This window comes from Drosophila tropicalis, unplaced genomic scaffold, assembly GCF_018151085.1.
Source record: "Drosophila tropicalis isolate 14030-0801.00 unplaced genomic scaffold, ASM1815108v1 contig_269, whole genome shotgun sequence".
In the NCBI taxonomy this organism is placed as follows: Eukaryota; Metazoa; Arthropoda; class Insecta; order Diptera; family Drosophilidae; genus Drosophila; species Drosophila tropicalis.
The window spans coordinates 42481-58374 of NW_027172720.1; the positions used below are offsets into that span (position 1 = coordinate 42481).

The 15894-nt window shown below is 40.7% G+C and overlaps 1 protein-coding gene across 1 annotated transcript; it reads right to left on the reverse strand.

The window, feature by feature from the left end:
* Positions 1 to 8230: 8230 nt before the first annotated feature.
* Positions 8231 to 15585, reverse strand: LOC137572205 (uncharacterized). Its single transcript, XM_068283959.1, has 4 exons — positions 15531 to 15585; positions 13907 to 15024; positions 12408 to 13382; positions 8231 to 8431 (listed from the first exon to the last, which is right to left on the reverse strand). The coding sequence occupies exons 1-4, from the start codon at positions 15583 to 15585 to the stop codon at positions 8231 to 8233; spliced, it is 2349 nt and encodes a 782-aa protein (XP_068140060.1).
* Between the last annotated feature and the right edge of the window lie 309 nt (positions 15586 to 15894).

A 15894-nucleotide genomic window follows, 5' to 3' on the forward strand; every position in this document is an offset into this window, starting at 1 on the left:
TTGATTATGACAGAATTAGCATTCCTAGGATGAACTCCAGTCAGACCAAGCAGAACAGGTCATAACCCAGACAAAATTACACAGCTAATTCATAGTTGGAATGTAAAATTTGACGGTTCGTCAAAAGGAGTTACGGTCGAAAAGTTTCTTTATCGAATCCAAACGTTAGCTGAGGATATACCAGATACAACAGATATGCTAGAAGATATTTGTGGGCGTAAGCGAAAAGTAGGAGAAACCTTTGAGAACTTTTACGATGAGATTATGACTCAGATGTCACGTATGTCGAAAAGCATAGACGAAGAACAACAAAAGATGGCTTTAAATGTGTACAAGGTTGAAGCAGTGCAAGCCCCAGTTAAAGTATTTCGGTGTTGGAATTGTGATGCAAAGGGACATGAAACGACGAAAATATGAAGTTAGCCCAAGAAACCTTTGTACACTCTTGTAATTCTGTGGTTTTGGGTAATTTTTCACCGCCTGTGTTTTTGCTTTAGAAGGCTTTATAGAACCCTTTTCGACAATGTATCCCAAAAACTCTATACTTTCTTTTAAGAACTGACACTCCTCCATTTAATGCGCAAACCAAACTCAGATGCCATCTTTAACACACATTTCAGCTTGTAAATTCCTCCTTTAATATCCTTTGAAGGAATAATTAGATCATCCATATATGTTACGACTGTGCCATCTCTAATCAAATCAATAAATGTTGCAACGATGTAGCGGGAAAACACATGAGGGGAATTCGAAATTCCAAATGGGACATACAAAAATTTGAACTGACCGCTATGTGTCACAAAAGCAGTATACTTCCTTGAGTTGGGCTCCACAGGAACATGAAAATATCCATTTTCAAGATCCAAGGTTGTAAACACTGTATTACCCTGCAATCTCTCAATTACATCATCTATAAGTGGCATTGGGAAATGTTCTCTTACAATCTTAGCATTCAAACGTCTATAATCACAGCAAAATCTTTTTCCTCCATCCTTTTTTGGAACAAGAACTATAGCAGACGCATATTCTGATGTACTTGGTTGAATGATACCCTCGGCTAACCATTTTTCTACTGTTGAGTCCACGATACCTTTATCAACGAAAGATAAACGCATTGGCCGTTCGTATACTGGGCATTCGTCACTTAATAATATTTTCATTTCGACTGGACTCATCTTTGAAGACTGTGGTACATAACACAAATGGCACAAATCTATTTCACTCTTTTCTTCTTCAGCTAATAAACACAAACTCTCAAATTCCTGTAACATACCCTTCGGAGTTTTCACTTCTTCATTGTGTACAGTTTCTTTCGCTTCTGTGTTTGGCATCACTTCTTCTTCTCTAGGCTTAAAAGTAACATTTCCTTTTGTGATAACCAAATTAGCTAATTCTAAAATGTTGTTTCCAATCACTACTTCGTAGTCAATATCCTCTTTTCTATAAACGTGGAACGTTAAGGGCCATTGAAGACCATCAATACTCACCTGCGCTTTAAAACTACCTATAGTATTTAACTCACTTTTACACACTCCCAATAAACGGTTTCGTTCATCGTTTAATTCTATACCATGAAGTTTTCTGATAATATCATCTCTTATTAAACATAGATCACATCCTGTATCTATGAGTGCAGACAGCTCAACGTTTCCACATGATATTGTTTTGAAAATAGCTTTTCCTTTTACATTGATTTCTTTTGACATTGTACTAGCCCTACTGTATTCCTTTTTAGTATCTAATTTACGTGTCGGGCATACTTATGCTTTATGCCCTATCTGATCGCATTTAAAGCACTTAATCTTCGGACACTCAGTCATCAAATAAGATACTTCGCCACACTTATAGCATTTTCTCGGTTGTTTAGATATTTCCGCTTTTTTATCATCCTTCTCATTATGATTTCTATTTCTATTTACCACTTGAGGGTGACCAAAGTAAACCTTTTCGTAAATTGTAATCTGTTCCTTCAGCTGAATGACTGTCTTTGCCTGATACAAGTTACTTTTGTTAGCTTTTGAATCAGGTATTCCTTCTATGAAATATTCTATAAGACTAGCTTCATCTAAATTTATGGAACTGACTATTTCCCTCAGACTATAAAAGTACTCACAAAAATCTTCATTTGGGCGTTTACTCCTCGCTCACTACGCACAAAAACTTTTGCTGCACCTTTTAATAATTGCTTCGCATAGATAAATTTCTGTAAAGAGTTCCATTGAACTGCTTCTGCATTATCTTCAAAATCCCGTAACCAATTTTCTATAGACGGTTGACCTGACCCATTGAACGAAGAAAGAGAATCCTCAATGTCGCGCAAAGTAAAATTATTTCTAACTACAGTTGGTGCCGTAGACTGAAATGATCCCGCATTATCACTTTCGGATTCAACCTCGACTTCGTCAGCCACCAACCCGAAATGTTCGAGAAGACGATCTTGCAACGATTGCTTTCTACCAGTTATTGCCAAATTCAAACTGGCTAACTTTGCTTTGAGCTCATTTACATTTAAACTTAATACTTCGTCTCTATTCATTTTGTATTCGTCGTAGCTTACTCGTTTCAGCTGAAATTTCAATATATTTTACAAAAGTATAATCTTACTCTATTGTTAGTAATTTAATTTTCTCTTCTTTTAGCAATTTCAAAATATAATTATTTCTCTTTTAACATTTACTTTTCTTTTAATTCCAAATTTATTTACTTCACTTTTGAATTCCAAATTTATTTACTTTACTTTTGAATCAACATTAATTTACTTTACTTTTATTCAAGCCAATCTTTAAATTATTATTTATAATTTTGACATAAATATATCTTGATTTAATTTAATGATTGCATCAACTCAATTTAAATTATAACATTTTTCGTTCTGTTAACATAATGTTAATTAACATAAACATCTGGCTCACCACTATGTTGCCTTCTTGCTCGCTCGTGTTGACTCACCAACGCCGTTTATTCGCGCCAATTCTGCTGATATGCCGATCTTTCACGAATGTCCTCACTAACGCTGTCTCGCTCGTGACGCCAATGCCAATGCCTCGCTCTTGTACAAATTTTTCCACTGACGCCGCAAACTTGTGCGTCTAATGCTTTCTCGCTCTTGCCGCCAATTGTTGTAGCTTTTCTTGCCGCCAATTCTCAAGAATTTCCCACTCTAGGTAAAGCTGCTCACCACATAGATTCTATGTTCCAGGCCATTTGCCACATAAATCTACCATCTCAGTGAATAGTTCCCACGACGATACTCCAACACATTTACCAAAATTACGCTATATCAGCCTCATTGCCACGTAAATTTGTGCAAAATTCCAACGATCGTCAATCTCTTTGCGTTTTCAGCCTCTTTGCCACGCAAACTTCAGGGTTCTGTACTGTTTGCACCTCCACACTTTTCACTCTCACTTGAACTTGGACGTTTCGCTGTCTCTCTCTAAAATACAAGCATTCATCAATTGGGGTGGTTTTTTTATAACCGCGCTTTGTACATTTTTTTGCGAACTTTTTGTCTTTGGCGACTCAATTTTAATGAATTTTTCGCTTCGAACGATTTGTTTTAATTATTAGTGTTCTTTATTTAACAACATCTTTTAACTGCACGTAAGTTCGATGCACTATGTAAATGTACATATCTCACTTCTGACACCAATTTGTGGGACTGTTAGTGCAATCCCATTTCTGACACCAATTTGTGGGACTGTTAGTGCAATCCCACTTTTTCCTCCCGAATTTCTAGGCCGTTTTTTCTCACAATCAATCAGTTTCATTCAACATTATTTCTTTATACATTTATCACTTAATTACCACATAACTACACTCTTCTTATTCGAGCAGCCACGAGGAACACAACCGGTCGACACAACTTGACGCCAAAAAACTCTTTTCTCAATTGATATCGATGGTTTGTCATCGATATCGTTGATAAACTTTAAATTATGCACCTCTGAACTGGTTCAGTACAATCGACCACTTCTCGTCTCTCGACCCATTCCCAGATTTATTACTGAACGAAAAGAAAAAATCGCCGACGCAGCAGCGCACAGATATGTGTGTGTGTACAATGCTTCTATATGTGTCGATTCTTATAAATACATGTGACTTATCGATAAACGCAATCCGTTCATGAAGCTCTTACGGTCTAGGAGGAGTTTGCGTTGATCCAGACGGACGGACGGACGGACGGACATGGCTAGTTGAACTCGTCTAACCAAAATAACCAATCTTTTTATACCCTTGCAAAAAGGGTATATTAATTTTGGTCAGAAGTGTGCAGCGCATAGTACGAAGCATCTCCGACCATACAAAGTATATATATTCTTGATCAGCACAACGAGACGAGTTCTTAGGATCGATCGGTGGAAAACTGTGACTTTGATCAATATCTTTGTTATTTCCTATGATTGTAGACCTTTCTTTCGCAAGCATAAGCCTTTTTAGATAAAACGTTCTTCCACATTGATGGCTAATAGGTAAGGATAGAGTTACCAAAAAAGTTGCAAGGGTATACAAACTTTGACGCGGTCGAAGTTAGCCCCGGCCCTCTGGTTATTTTTTTTCTCTCTTTCGAAAGCACCAGGTGCATATGAAATCTTATAACTTAAATAGTGCAGTCATAAACTATGCTAGGGCAATCCAGTGTATTCTGTAATCTTTTTCTTTCATTTTCGTAAATTTGTTTTAGGATATCTTAGAGTATAGGAGTCATTATTAGAAAATATAAGATAGTGACTTCAAATTCACAATAAGGAAACGATATGATTTAAGATAAAATATAATTAAAAGTTAATCACGATATATTCTTAAAATATTTAAATTAATCAGATATTTGTCAAAATGGTTCTCACTAGGCGTGAAGAAAACATAGCTCATGAGATCTCAGATGCGTTATGCTCAATTTGTCAAAAAGCAGTATGGGCCACGCAAGAGTTGGTGGTGAAAACTTCATGCCATCATCTATTTCATAAAAATTGTATATCAGAATGGATTGATCAGTTGAATGTATGTCAAGTTTGTAATGCGTCGATGCGTAGAGCAGATTTGGAAGTCAAAAACGTGCTATTTGCAGGGATAAAATCAGAACGTCCTGTCAACATAGATGCAATCACAACAGGAGCGGTGCCGAAAGGCCAAAATACACGCTCTCGTATAAATTTTAGTGGGGGTGAACAAGCTAATCAACTGCAAATATAGAGATGTCTGCAGGAGACCGGCCCTCAACGATAAGAAAAAAACGAGGAAGACCTCAAGGAAATGGGTCCAATATACCTCGTAGCAGCTTAGACGCTAGTAGAAGACCAGCGCGAGCCTCGATAGAAATTGATTATGACAGAATTAGCAGTCAAATAGAGTCCATAATAGACCGAAGGACGGGTCAACTGGGAATTGCAGAGCAACATATCAATTCGTCAGCGCAAAACCAAAGTATTCCTAGGAGTTCATCTACAGGCAGACCAAGCAGAACAGGTCATAACCCAGACAAAATTACACAGCTAATTCATAGTTGGAATGTAAAATTTGACGGTTCGTCAAAAGGAGTTACGGTCGAAAAGTTTCTTTATCGAATCCAAACGTTAGCTGAGGATATACCAGATACAACAGATATGCTAGAAGATATTTGTGGGCGGAAACGAAAAGTAGGAGAAACCTTTGAGAACTTTTACGATGAGATTATGACTCAGATGTCACGTATGTCGAAAAGCATAGACGAAGAACAACAAAAGATGGCTTTAAATGTGTACAACGTTGAAGCAGTGCAAGCCCCAGTTAAAGTATTTCGGTGTTGGAATTGTGATGCAAAGGGACATGGCTGGGACAACTGCTTAGAACCTCGCACTAGAAAGCATCGAGAAAGCGAAAAACTTAGTAAAGGGTCCATCAGTGAAAGCTCGGATGGCCCCGAAAAATCACTAACTGAAATTTTACCTGATTTACCGGCTAGTTCAGAACCAATAGAGCAAGCAAACAAAATACCAGACTTACCTTTTAACTGTTAGTAGTAAAATTTTTGGACGCAACCCAATTTCAACTCTGTCAGAAAAGGATGATATTATGAATAGATTTTTAGATTACGAAAGCGAATTCAGAATTCCAGATAGTAAGGAGGAACAATCATACCCATTGGTATGATGTACGGCCAAAAGAGACAACTTCAAGCCATTATTTCATTATTTCCGTCATTTGAAAGGAAAGGGCTTGGGCGAAAAACGTTGATTAAACATCATATAGATGTCGGATCGGCAAACCCGATTAAGCAAAGGTTTTACCCTGTATCCCCAGCAGTGGAATGTGTACCGAAGTTGATCCAATGATAGAATTAGGAGTTATAGAGTTGTCAAATACGACAAAGGATGCATATCCGTTGCCACGTATTGATGGAATATTCGCACGGCTTCCTCGTGCCGAAATCATTACTAAAATCGATCTTAAATATCCGTAGTGGAATTATCAGATGAATATTGTGGAATTATAGCATTTACTATTCCAGGAAGGCCTTTGTACCAATTTCGAGTAATGCCATTCGGATTGTGCAATGCACCGCAAACTATATGCAGGTTAATGGACGAAGTTATTCCAACCTATCTGAAGTATTGTTGTTTTGGATATCTTGGTGATTTATGTGTAGCAACAGCAGATTTTGATTCACATATATCAGTATTGACGAAGCGGTCTTATTTGGAACGGACTGTTCCCACAACAGAAGGGTGGATTTGGGCATTTTGCTCGTACAGATTGCTATGAGAAGGATATCCCAATTGTCTGTACGAGCCCTGGAAAGCTCAAGACCGGTTATGCAACCTTTATTCGACGTCTGCAGTTCTCTCAACGCTTTGCCAGACTCTTGTGTTACAGCTGGGATCTGTAGAAGCTGCGTGGCTTGGCTCATAATCAATAATCGATCATTTTCGTATCGCGCAGTGAGGTTATCCCACGCGGACTGGAACCCTTCATTGGTCAAGGGTGACCTAGAAACAATGGCTCTGGCTTCACCACGTGTTTTGCAACTTAAGTGGTAAAGTTTCTCCACTTGTGTTAGTCTTGGATTATGGATAAAAATCACGCTATGTGCTTCGGACTATCTTCGTTCTTTTGAGCCGTCAAGGCTTTATAGCATCGTGAAAACTCTGCCTCGACTTTTGTCCAAAGTGACTTAAGCTGGTCTAACAAGGGGAACTTCAGGTATGCGAATCAATGATTTGAAAAAAAATGATAAAACAGAACTAACTAGTTCCGGGCCCGCCCCGGGTTGAACCAGGATTTCTTGACTTTTAGGCAGGAACTCTACCACTTACACCGCCGTGCCGCTTCAAGACCACTCGGCGTTTTACCTATAAGTCTCCGAAGCTAAAATTTTAAATGTATTTTTCAGGAAAATATAGAATAGTGCGGAAAAATTTATATCAGTAGGATTGGGAGTGCCGATAACTTTTCAATGAAGAAAAAAACGGACAAGATCAAATGGATCTGTGAGGAAAAGATAAAAATGCACCAAGACAAGCCAAAATATTAATTCCATATAAATAAAATTGTACTTAGTTTTCTTCACGGAAATAATTTTGCGAATTAAATTCAATCAGTCGATTGAAATATTTTTGCACAATAAGAAAATCACGAAGGAAAAAAATGGACCGAGTCACGACTTGGCTCAAGTCAATTTGAAGTCCCCTCCAACTGCCGTCTTAGCCCCCGTACATTGAACTGCCGTGGTTTAGGAAATAGCCAACTTCTGTCCTTAGGCCAAGTCCAGTGTAGGGTTCGCCTCCGCAACACACAGACGATACATACGTTTGAGGTCCTGACGAACCAAGCAACCGAACTACCGATGATCATAGGTAGAGATCTTTTGTATAAAATTAATATTAGACTTTGTAAATTGAAAGAACCGAATTATGAAAAAGAATCGTTGATACTCATAAATAAACCGACTGAATGTATAAATCCAAAACTTACTGCTGTTCTGAAGTCTTTTAAAATATTGAGGAAAGATCTAGCGGTACTACCGCACGACAGGAATGAGATTGTATCTGCCGAAGTGTTGTCTGATTCTCCGCTTCTAGAAACTTCTGATGTACCTTTGGAAACACTGAATGATGCACTTATGGCGATAAATGCCATTGAGCTCCCTGCCGTCAAAGAGTTAGACTTTGATATAGAGCCCACGTTACGAGAAGAGCAAACCGCAGCCCTTAAGTATATTATTTCCACTTCGTATGTACAAGTTGATCCAGATTTAATCAAGCCCATGAACTATGAGATGAAAATAGAATTGACTAGCCAAACTCCGATTTTCTGTCGCCCCCGGCGTCTGTCGCACCACGAACGCATCGAGGTACGTGAGATTTGTGACGATCTCTTGAAAGCTGGCATTATTCGTCACAGTAGTTCCCCTTACGCTGTCGCGATTGTCCCTGTACGCAAAAAGGACAACACCCTAAGAAAGTGCGTAGATTACCGCCCGTTGAACAAAATTACAGTTCGAGATCATTTTCCGATTCCTCTCTTAGATGATTGCATTGAACATCTGGGTGGCAAATCATTCTTCACTATCTTGGACTTGAAGAACGGTTTCCACCATGTAAAAATGCACCCAGACTCAATCAAATATACGGCCTTTGTAACCCCTGATGGCCAGTTTGAATATGTACGCATGCCCTTCGGACTTTGTAATGGCCCTTCCGTGTTCGCGAGATTCGTTTATTTTGTCCTTAAGGAATTTATAAACCGAGGTCAACTGGTGATATATATGGACGACATTCTAGTCGCGTCACATGACTTTGAAACCCACCTTGAGATTCTGAAGGAAATATTGTATGTGTGAACGGGCTATGCCTGAAGCTGACGAAATGCCGTTTTGCGGGAACTAGAGTACTTGGGCTACTTAGCCAATTCCGCCGGTATCACGCCTAAACCAGCTCATATCCAGGCGATACGGGATTTGCCCATCCCAAGGGATAGCAAGGAATTAGAGCGTTGCCTAGGCCTATTCTCATACTTCCGCCGATTTGTATCAGGTTTCGCTAAGATTGCGTGTCCGCTGTCCCGATTGTTAAGAAAAGATACCCCTTATGTCTTCTCCAATGAATGCCTTGAAGCCTTCCGAACACTGAAATTAAAATTGATCAAATCCCCCGTGTTATCTATTTACATCCCGAAGTCTGAAACAGAGTTACACTGCGATGCTAGTTCAATTGGTTTCGGAGCAGTGCTCCTCCAGAAACAAACAGACGTAAATTACACCCAGTGTCCTACTTCTCTAAGATGGCCTCCGCCGCTGAATCGAAACTACACAGTTATGAGCTAGAGACGTTAGCTATAGTGTATTCCTTGAAACGTTTTGAGACATACCTTAAGTTCATGCCGTTCAAAATCGTGACCGATTGTAATTCCCTTGCGCTGACACTGAGAAATGGTGGACATTCCGCCAAGATTGCTCGCTGGGCCCTGCTGTTGGAAAACTATAACTACACGATTGTACACCGCTCGGGGGTTGGTATGCCCCATGCTGATGCTCTAAGCAGAATAGAAACTGCCGCATACGTTGACGATATAAACATCGACTTCCAACTGCAGTTAACCCAGAACCGGGACCCTGAGATTGTCAAACTCCGAGATGAGTTAGAGAAATATGAGATAGCGGATTTCGAACTGCGAGATGGAGTAGTGTACCGCCTGTCCTCGACGAGTGTACCCCAACTTTATGTCCCTTCCGAAATGATAAATCATGTCATACGAGTAGTGCACGAGAAGCTTGGCCACATGGCCACGGAGAAATGTTGTGCACAGATCAAGAAGCATTACTGGTTCCCGTGTATGAAGTCTTATGTTAACAATTACATTAAAAATTGCCTCAAGTGTATCTACTACTCCGCGTCCGCTTCGGACCACCGTGTCACGCTACATAGTATTCCGAAAGTGCCCCTTCCGTTTGATACCGTCCATATTGACCATTTGGGCATACGTTCTAAGAAAAAGTATCTTCTGGTTGTCATTGACGCTTTCACCAAATTTGTGAAGCTGTACCCTGCCGCCACGACGAATTCACGTGAAGTATGCCAGACATTAGAATCTCAGTATTTCGCAAATTACAGTAGACCCCGCCGAATCATCAGCGATCGAGGTACCTGCTTTACTTCCTCCGAGTTTGAAGAATTTCTGAAGGCCAATAATATAATTCATGTGCTGAATGCCACTGCCTCACCCCGGGCCAACGGCCAAGTCGAGCGGGTTAACCGCGTGTTGGGCCCCATGTTGGGTAAACTGACGGAACCTGTGGACCATGCAGAAGGGTCCAACAATTGCCGAACATAGAGTTTGCATTGAATAACTCCGTTCACTCCACAACCAAATTTGCCGCTTCCGCATTCGGTGTTGAACAACGAGGTGTGGTAGTAGACGAACTAACCGAACGGTTGGGTGAGAGAACGGAGGAGGTCGATGCCTCAGAGGTAGACGTCCGGAGATTAGCCTTCCGTAACATTGTTAAGTCCCAAGAATATAATTCGGAATATTATTCGAAGCATCACCTCCCTGCCGTTAGTTTTGAGGAGGGGGATTTCGTATTTATTAAGAATGTGGATACTTCGGCAGGCACAAACAAAAAGCTTATCAGGCGGTATCGTGGTCCGTATGTGGTTCATAAAAAACTTCCGAATGACCGATAAGTTATCCGGGATGTAGAGGGCTCCCAAATCACCCAACTACCATATGATGGGGTCCTAGAAGCCTCCAAACTAAAGCTATGGGTTGCCCTTGATCAAGATTGCACTTCTGTTAGACAATCAAAGGCGACACCAGCCACGTAAGATTCTTATTTACCCCCCTTCATTGTTAACAATTGGAATCGAGGTCGATTCCTCGTCAGGACGGCCGAGTTGTAAGATTCCAATTATTTACAAGTCTGTTAAATGCTCATGTATATACCGAAACCGGTATTGTAGTATCGATTGTTAGTAATAAGTATCGATTGTTAGTAATAAGTATCGATTGTTAGTATTTTAAGTATCGATGCCTCATATTGGTACGCGACCTAAGGCCACACTAGAGCGTGGCTTCTTTCTTCTTCCGGCAACCACCAAGCGAGACAGACCTCTAGTGTGCTGGGTTTTTGTAGCCCTGGCGATTGAGAGAAGAAGCAGAAAGTTGGCGAGATTCGGAGAAGTAGCATCATCGGTGAAAAAGTTGTCTGCGAGAAAAGTCGAAAGTCGTCGGTAAAAAATAAGCAGAAGAATCAAGCCACTTTAAACGTTGTATTTAATTAAGCCTAATTTTTAAACCCGCCCTACTGATACTGATTTGTTTTTGTAAACTGATTTAGCACTATAACTCTCTATTTGTTTTTATGCAAATAAATCCGTTACATTTGTGGGTTCGTCCTCGTGCAATCGGCTAATATAAAGACAATCAGTGCTTAAGTTGTAAAATGGTTTTTAAAAGTTGGTAAAAATCATTTAAAGTTGTAAGCTGCTATTGGAAAATTCCCAAGAACAGTTGGGAAATCAAGAGAGTTGTTGTTGTTGAACAAAGCGGTAATGACGAAAACGAAGCGTACTCCGGCAAAAAACACTGAAAAACCAGAGGGCCGGGGCTAACTTCGACCGCGTCAAAGTTTGTATACCCTTGCAACTTTTTGGTAACTCTTTTCTTACCTATTAGCCATCAATGTGGAAGAACGTTTTATCTAAAAAGGCTTATGTTTGCGAAAGAATGGCCTACAATCGAAAGAAACAACGAAGATATTGATCAAAGTCACTGTTTTCCACCGATCGTTCCTATGGGAGCTATATGATATAGTCACCCGATCTTTATCAAATTCGTCACAGTCATTAACAGATATATTAAATTAAGAAATGTTTAATTTGAAAGTAATCGCGGTAAAAGTAACGAAGTTATTTACAAAAGTCGCTGTTTTCGACCGATCGTTCCTATGAAAGCTATATGATCTTGATTAAATTTGGCACAGTAGTTAATAGGCGTAATAAACTCTCTAATATTAAGTTTCACGATAATAACACAGAAAATAACGAAGTTATTAAGAAAAGTCACTGTTCGTGACTTTGGGGTTTGTATAGCTGATTTAGTAGCAAAGAATCACAAGGCAATATTATCCAATTAATTTAAAGGTACAGTCCACTGCTAGACCAAATCTAAAGAGCTAAAATTTTGCAAGTAGGCTTGTATATACTGCAGGGGTTGTATATCTCGGATTCAGCCGGATCGGACCACTATATCATATAGCTATATAGCCACTGTTGTGATGTATGATGCCGTTGTCGAAAACAAGCCAAACAGTCGTGTGTGACTTTCCTTATCAAGTTCCTTGCGCCAAATATCCAGAATCTTTGGCGTACTATAACAAAAAGTGATGAGACACCAGGGTGCAGGTTAACCCTGTGTTCGTATTCAAGTACCAGCTTGGTGATGCAATGAGATTTCGGTAGCAAAACTGGATGTTTCGCCTCTGTGGACAATTGCGAGTGGTGCAAGCGTCCTCCAACCCTGAGTAGTCCGTCCTTGTCGATCATTGGCGAGAGTTTAGCCAGCTGAGATCGACTTCGCAATGGTTTATTTGCGAGTAGCAATTTATAGTCATCCTGAAAGCAGGTTTGCGCGTTTCGCAAGTATACAATGCGTGCCGCGGTGATTTCCTCGAACGTAAGACTCTTTGAGCACTTGTCTCCAAATGGACCCTTAGTGCGCCGTAGAAAGCGTAGGACATAGACAACCGTATGAACGAGCGTCAACCATGAAGATACTCGTTGAACAAGATGATCGAGTGGATGAACAGGAGCTGCATTTACTAGTGCAGTCAGACAATTGATTTTGACTTCCTTTTGTATGTTCTTTTCTGAAATATTTAAACAGACTTGTGAGTTGTTTAACATTGCCATATACTGATCCGCGTCACGTATCCATGATGGGCCATTCCACCATAACTGAAAGTCCTTTAGGCCAGCCATGAGACCTCTGGATGCACAATCAGCTGGATTTGATTTGGAGTCCACATGACGCCAATTATGCCTTGGAATGGTATCCAGAATTTCCGAAGTTCTGTTCCCAACAAATGTTTTTAGTCGAGAGGGTGCATATGATAGCCAATAGAGTACGATTGTGGAATCGCACCATGCAAAAACCGTGACCTTTTGATGTCGAAGTGCCGCCTTTATCGAACGTATGAGTTGACTTAGGAGCAGTGCCGCGCAAAGCTCTAGGCGAGGCAGAGATTGCTGCTTTAGCGGAGCCACCCTAGATTTCGCAGCCATAATCGATGTAGAGATCGAGCCATCCTTGTTGATTACTCTGCTGTACACTACAGCAGCGTATGCCTTCGTAGATGCATCAGAGAATCCATGCAATTCAATGTTGTCGGTGTCGTTGACAACTAACTGGGGTATTTGAATGTGTTGTAGAATATCCAAATCTGCTCGCCATTTGAGCCAATTGTCCGCTAGTTGCTTAGGGAGTTTGTCATCCCATCCCAAATCGAGAAGCCATAATTGTTGAAAGAGTATTTTGAATTGGACCACAATTGGTGCCAAAGCCCAAGTGGATCAAAGATCCGTGAGACATCCGATAAAACTTGTCGTTTTGTACAATCGACATTTCCTTTTAGACCAACATTATAAGACAATGTATCAAGACCAGGTTGCCAGTAAAGTCCAAGAACCTTCAGTGGAGATGATTGTGTAGAATCAGTTCCTTCTGTTGGTATGCGAGGTGTGTTCGATACCCATTTCCCAAGCTCCAAATTAGCACATGACATAAGTTGAATAAGTTCCTTTTGATTTTGTATCAGTTCCTCCTCACTGTTTGACCCAGTGAGCACATCGTCGACATAAAAATCCTCTCGTAAGATTTTTGCAGCATTCGGGAATTCCTGCTGATGATCAGTAGCCAGTTGCTATAATACCCTAACAGCCAGGAATGGTGCACATGAGGTGCCATAAGTGACGGTGCATAGTTGATAGTGTTTGATTGGATCCGATGGTCTTTCTCTCCAGACAATTCTCTGGAAGTCGCGGTGTTTGTTGTTCACCCAAATCTGCCGGAACATCTTGACTATGTCAGTTGAGAATACAAATTTATACATCCGAAAGCGCAAGCAGACAGCAAATAGCTGAATGCTAGGGCCTGTAAAGAGATAATCGTTTAGTGATTTGCCTTTGGTGTCGCAAAATGATCCGTCGAAAACTACTCTCAGTTGCCGACCCAAAACCGGGTGATGTGGTAGATAAAACCGTTGTCCAATATTGACTTTATTTGGTGGGAGTTCGCGCATATGCCCCAAATCGAAGTATTCCCTCATAAAGTTGACATATTTTGCTCTTAGATTTGCATCTTGATGTAAACGTCGTTCCACCGATTGGAAACAATTAAGAGCTCCTTGTAGAGTATCCCCAAATTCAGGATTAGTGACCTTGAATGGAAGTTCCACGATGTACTTCCCCTTTTCATCTCGAGTGTGCGTAGCGAGAAAGTGTTTCTCCACTTGTTCATCATCAGGTTCCAATTTGGTTGTGGAACTGATGTCCTCTAGCTCCCAAAACCTCTGGAGTGAACCGTTAACATCAATGTATGATGTCAAAGCGAAAGTGTTGTTAGCTTGGGGCATCGTTATAGAGCTGATGACCCATCCGAAAATCGATGATATTGCAATGAGTTTGCCCGTATTGTCATACAACTTTTTCCCTGTAATTGCAGACCAAACGTGTTCACCACCCAAAAGAACGTCAATTGGAGCGTTTGTGGTGAATTCCGAGTCGGCGAGTTGAAGATCGCTAAAGACATCAAGTGCCGATGCGTCAATGTTCTGCCTTTCTAGTGTTGATGTGATTTTGCCAAGAACATGAGCCTGTACAGTTAAGTGATTGTTTGAATACTTTGACTTGATCTGAAGCGTGCTGCTTCCCCTTGTGGTGTCAGCCTGAACCGAAGAGATTCCTGTGACCAAAATGGATGATGCCGACCGTGGCAATCCAAGTGCTTGTATGCATCGTTCTGATACATATGAAAGTTCCGAACCAGTATCTAGTAAGATACGACATGTGATGTAGTCTCCATTTACCTTTTGAACATAAACCGTTGCAGTAGGCAATATGCTTCGATTTAAACCTTGTCCTGTTTTCGATTTCGCAGTGCTTTGTGAACAAACCGTTGCTGGTGCACTCCCATTATGAGCCACTAGACTTGTTGTAGACAAATCATGATAAGAAGCGTTTGGACTCCGCTGAATCTCCCTTTTACCTTGTTGCAAGTTCCTTAAAGCCATTGAGTTACCTGGATCATGGACCAGCGAATGGTGCTTACCTCTACAATATTTGTATGAGAATGATGATGGACAGTTTTTGACCATGTGCCAATTAAATCCATGAATTGTTGACAGCCACACAACTTATAATCCGTCGCCTGACATTTGGTGCAGCTGCCAGCTTGACCTGCAACCATCAAGTGTGTGACCCTTTTTGTATGTATGATTTGCGCCGGCGTTTTGCCTCCAGACGCAATCTCCCGTTTGCTGAGCTCTAATTCCTCACAACGATCATCTAAGAACTTGAAGAATTCCTCCAGTGTGGGCGCCTCGTTGCCCATGCTGCGCTCAATCCACCTGTGCCGTGTATCAGCGTCAAGCATTTCCAATACCAGATATTGTATCCTGCAGTCCCGTCCTGTTTAATTGATCGCATCCAGACCGCGAACAATCTCATTTGTACCAAGTTCGAACTGCTCTGGTTTGTAGCTAACTGTTCAAAGAGTTGTTATTGTTGTTGCAGCAAATGAACGATGTCGTCGTTATATGCGTGCAGACTCATGGCGCCATTGCCGTCGCCAGACAATGGTGCTTGTTGCTGGTTTTTTCCTAGAAGTAAAGAATATGCCTTCAAGTACTTCTCTTCGTAG